The 3,829-nt window shown below is 41.7% G+C and overlaps 1 protein-coding gene across 1 annotated transcript; it reads left to right on the top strand.

Annotated features, from left to right (window-relative positions):
* The first annotated feature begins 1,089 nt into the window (after nucleotides 1–1,089).
* LOC144711906 (expansin-B15-like) lies at nucleotides 1,090–3,518 on the top strand. The gene is made up of 4 exons (XM_078586044.1): nucleotides 1,090–1,540; nucleotides 1,978–2,090; nucleotides 2,184–2,377; nucleotides 2,992–3,518. The coding sequence occupies exons 1-4, from the start codon at nucleotides 1,354–1,356 to the stop codon at nucleotides 3,323–3,325; spliced, it is 828 nt and encodes a 275-aa protein (XP_078442170.1). The 5' UTR covers nucleotides 1,090–1,353; the 3' UTR covers nucleotides 3,326–3,518.
* Nucleotides 3,519–3,829: the final 311 nt, after the last annotated feature.

Genomic DNA, 3,829 nt, shown 5'->3' with positions numbered 1-3,829 from the left:
ACTTTATTATGATAAATAAAATTGTGCTACTTTCACATAGTGTGGTTCTTATTACCTCCTTCTCGTGATAATTTTGATAGACTATTTTATTTTTTATTTAATAATTAATTTTATTATAAATATTAAGAATGGTAAAGTATAAAATTATTTCATTGCTTTTATTATCCGAAATCACAAAGGCCTTCTTTTTTATATTATATATTTCTTATGATGATCACTAAAACACATTTTTGATGGATTGTTAGAATTCTATGAGTTAATGATAAAAGTTTATTACATGATACGTTTTACTAAATTTTTATATATTGAATATTAACATATCTAAATTCCAAATTTATTATGAAAAGTTTACAATGGGGAATCGGAAAAGAGGCTTGTCGTGCATGAGGTTCTGGATTCTTCTTCTTCGTCACTTCTTCATGTGAAACTATGACCTATATGTTTGATGTATTTGATTGATTTTAGTCTTATGTCCACTATTTCGGTTGATCGCTCAATTTATTAACTTTGTGGAGTTTATTCTCAAAACATTTTTCTTTAGTTATTGTTATTCTTCTCCTTTGTGGTGACCGTAAAACTATCGTTATCGTCAATCCCTCATACATAAAGGCCAGGATAATCATTATTGGAGAGTCAACACGACGCTGGCCTGTTGGCTGATTTATCATTGCAGATTTATTTCGCCGAACCACCTCTGAAGTCGACTGCTCGAATGTGATTATTACCGTACCCACTAGAACGTTTATATGGGTCCTCAGACGGATATCCAGTTAAATCAAAATCAGTATTTCCTCTGAAAATATATGGCAAGAAACATTACCACCCCGAAATAGGTCGCGCCATCAATTGCAGACTTCGAATAAAAACTAAGAATTACCAAATAAAAACTAACAGAACCCGAGATTCAGGGCGAGAAATGGGTTTGAACGTCGTCTTGAAAACTGAATCCCGTGACTTCATGCACACATTAGCACCAACACTAAGCCCGTCAAAATTCCCGGGCATCGCGCAAAAAATCTCTCCAAACAACGTGTTTCACGGTCTCCACCCTCTTGAAGACTGCCCACCGCCTATCAACCGCTGTAACGGGCATTTTCGAGGTGGCAATCTCCTCTACGTATATCTCGGACGTGGTAGAACTCGGCGACAGACGGCCCTCCATTCTTCTTTACGTGTTGGAAATGAACGCATGCTTGTCGTGAGAGACGAGCAGAACGAGAGAAGCGTGTCGGTGCAAAGTCCTGGCGCCCTTATGTGCCCCTTCTTCACTGCTCTCGAGAACTCAGTGCATGTTCTCCTTTTCTTGAAATCTTTCAAGACATTTGAGTGCTTGGTTGATTAGTAAAGGAATTCATGGCGTCTGCGTCTCGTTTCTTCCTTCTCTTCTCATTTGCTGTGCTATCATTTGACAAACGAAGCAGCTTCGCTCATAACTTTGGCCGTAAACTGTTGCCATCTCCAAATACTACAGCGACCGGAAGTGAATGGTCGATGGGTGGGGCTACCTGGTATGGTAGCCCAAACGGCGCCGGCAGCGATGGTATGGTAACATCCCCTGTTAAGTTTTAATTTCTATGATGGATAATGCTTTGTTTACTCTAGATTATTAGGCATTTCGGGATTTTGACATTCCAGTAATGTTTGGGGTTCGATTAGTTTGTAGAGGCTTAGTCTATCCAGATTAGAATGATGGGATAACTTCGGACGGGTAAACATGATTAAGTTTCACCTGTTGCTCATATACAAGGTTGAGGTTTTTGAGAACCTTCACTGCTCTTTAGAGATTAAGCAAGTTCCAACCTGTTAAGTAAAAGACTAACACTCAAGATAAGCCTCTACTTCAGTGGACTAAGTTATGTTCTCTATCCTCTGTTAACTTACTGATTCATTCCAAATAGTGCAATGCAAGAAGATCTCTAACTTTACTGCATCCCCCTTGATTGTACACTCACTCCTGTTTCTTGCTCCTGACTGCAGGCGGGGCCTGTGGATACGGTAGAGGTGTGGAGGAGCCACCGTTCTCATCCATGATATCTGCCGGAGGCCCCTCTCTTTTTGAATCAGGCAAGGGCTGCGGAGCTTGTTACCAGGTAAAGAAACACAGCTTAACTCCATTTTTTAATGACTTATCTACGATTGTTGGCAAATAGTGGTTAAAAGTTTTGGTTTCTAATGAGATATAGATAAAGTGCACCGGGAACAAAGCATGCTCAGGCGAGCCGGTGACGGTAGTAATAACCGATGAATGCCCCGGCGGACCCTGCCTGGCCGAATCGGCGCACTTTGACATGAGCGGATCCGCGTTTGGCGCCATGGCCTTGCCCGGGCAGGCGGAGAAGCTGCGCAGCGCCGGCTTGCTCGCCGTTCAGTACATACGGTACGCCTTTTGATTAATTATATTACAAGTTTTATAGTGATGAGGTACAACGTAACTTTAGACCAGGTTATTCTCAATTTAAGCTCGCAAAAAAGCTCATATGATACTTACAACGCGACTATCATCTCCTTCGCGAGCCATTTCTTTATCGATTTGATGCGCTTAGTTGCCTTCTGGAGTATAGTTTTTCACGTCTCAGGTTGTTGAGTGTTTTCCGGAAAACAAAATGTAGGGTATAGTATAATATCTTGGGGAAATTCATGACTAGGGTCTTCTGAAACAGTTTGTTTGGTGGACGAGGAACTTCAATTTCAACCGACAAATAAGAATCTGCAGGTTTCGAAATCATATGTGATATTTAAACATGTTACCGTGATATTCGAAATATTTCGTGTTATCTCTGTCGCCATACTGAAGTTAGGTGTCTTCTTCAGAATATTTATTCATGTCTCAGAATTTCGACTGTTTCCTGGAAAATAGATAGGCTCCGGCGAGGGTCTTCTAAAACACGTTTGTTTTGACGGCAAGTGTGGAAATTATATAGTACGTTTAAACATGCTAGTCTGATATATTAAATGTTTGACGCGATCTCTCTCTTTTTTCATTATGGACAGAACCGAATGCATGTATCCAGGGCAGAATGTCGTCTTCCAGGTTGACCCCGGTTCAAACCCAAACTATCTGGCAGTGTTGATCGAGTACGAAGACGGGGATGGCGATCTTGGTGACGTTCAGCTAAGCCAAGGGCAAGGCTCAAACTCGTGGTTGCCAATGAAACAGTCATGGGGAGCGGTGTGGAAGATAGACTCAGCGTCGGTTTTACAAGCACCGTTCTCCTTCCGCCTGACATCGCTTAGTTCAGGGAAGATTCTCGTGGCCGCCGACGTGATTCCCACGGGATGGCAGCCGGGAGCGACGTACAGATCATTTGTGAACTTTGAGGGTTAAGGACTGTGAAGAACAGTGAAGGGCTTGGGAGTTTCTTCCCACAAAATTGAGGCGTTCTAACTCGATAAGCGTGTTATCTAAGAGATGCAAGAGGTTATTGTTAAATATGCTTTAAAATCAAACATTTTGGGCGTCGCTTTTTGATTTCGTTCAGAATAAATAACTGTCGGGCTTGTTGTTTTGAAGTGAATAATTGAAATATCATCTGCTGCTCCATCCGGGGAGAAAATAAGGTCAAGTCCGTATTCATGCACGTCATTCCAATTGGGTGTGTCTGTGTTGAAGATAAACACTTGCTGAAGCCTATTTTAATGAAAACGAATCCATAAGATTGTGAGGACGATCAACAGACCTATGTGAGGAGAATACCCCAGACCGCATCATCATCCTATTCGCGTTCCGGCGTGTCACCGTCAAGATAACACCTTATGCATCAATGGGGAGAGAGAGAGAGAGAGAGAGAGAGAGAGAGAGAGAAAGAAGGAAGAGAGAAAGACTCCTTGT

Source organism: Wolffia australiana, chromosome 14 (assembly GCF_029677425.1).
Source record: "Wolffia australiana isolate 7733 chromosome 14, ASM2967742v1".
NCBI lineage: Eukaryota > Viridiplantae > Streptophyta > Magnoliopsida > Alismatales > Araceae > Wolffia > Wolffia australiana.
This window is presented reverse-complemented; position numbering and strand designations above follow the sequence as displayed.

Coding starts and splice junctions, on each gene's coding strand:
- LOC144711906 (XM_078586044.1), top strand. CDS start 1,354: ATGGCGTCTGCGTCTCGTTTCTTCCTTCTCTTCTCATTTGCTGTGCTA. Junction 2,091..2,183: donor GCTGCGGAGCTTGTTACCAG/GTAAAGAAACAC, acceptor AATGAGATATAG/ATAAAGTGCACCGGGAACAA. Junction 2,378..2,991: donor CTCGCCGTTCAGTACATACG/GTACGCCTTTTG, acceptor CATTATGGACAG/AACCGAATGCATGTATCCAG.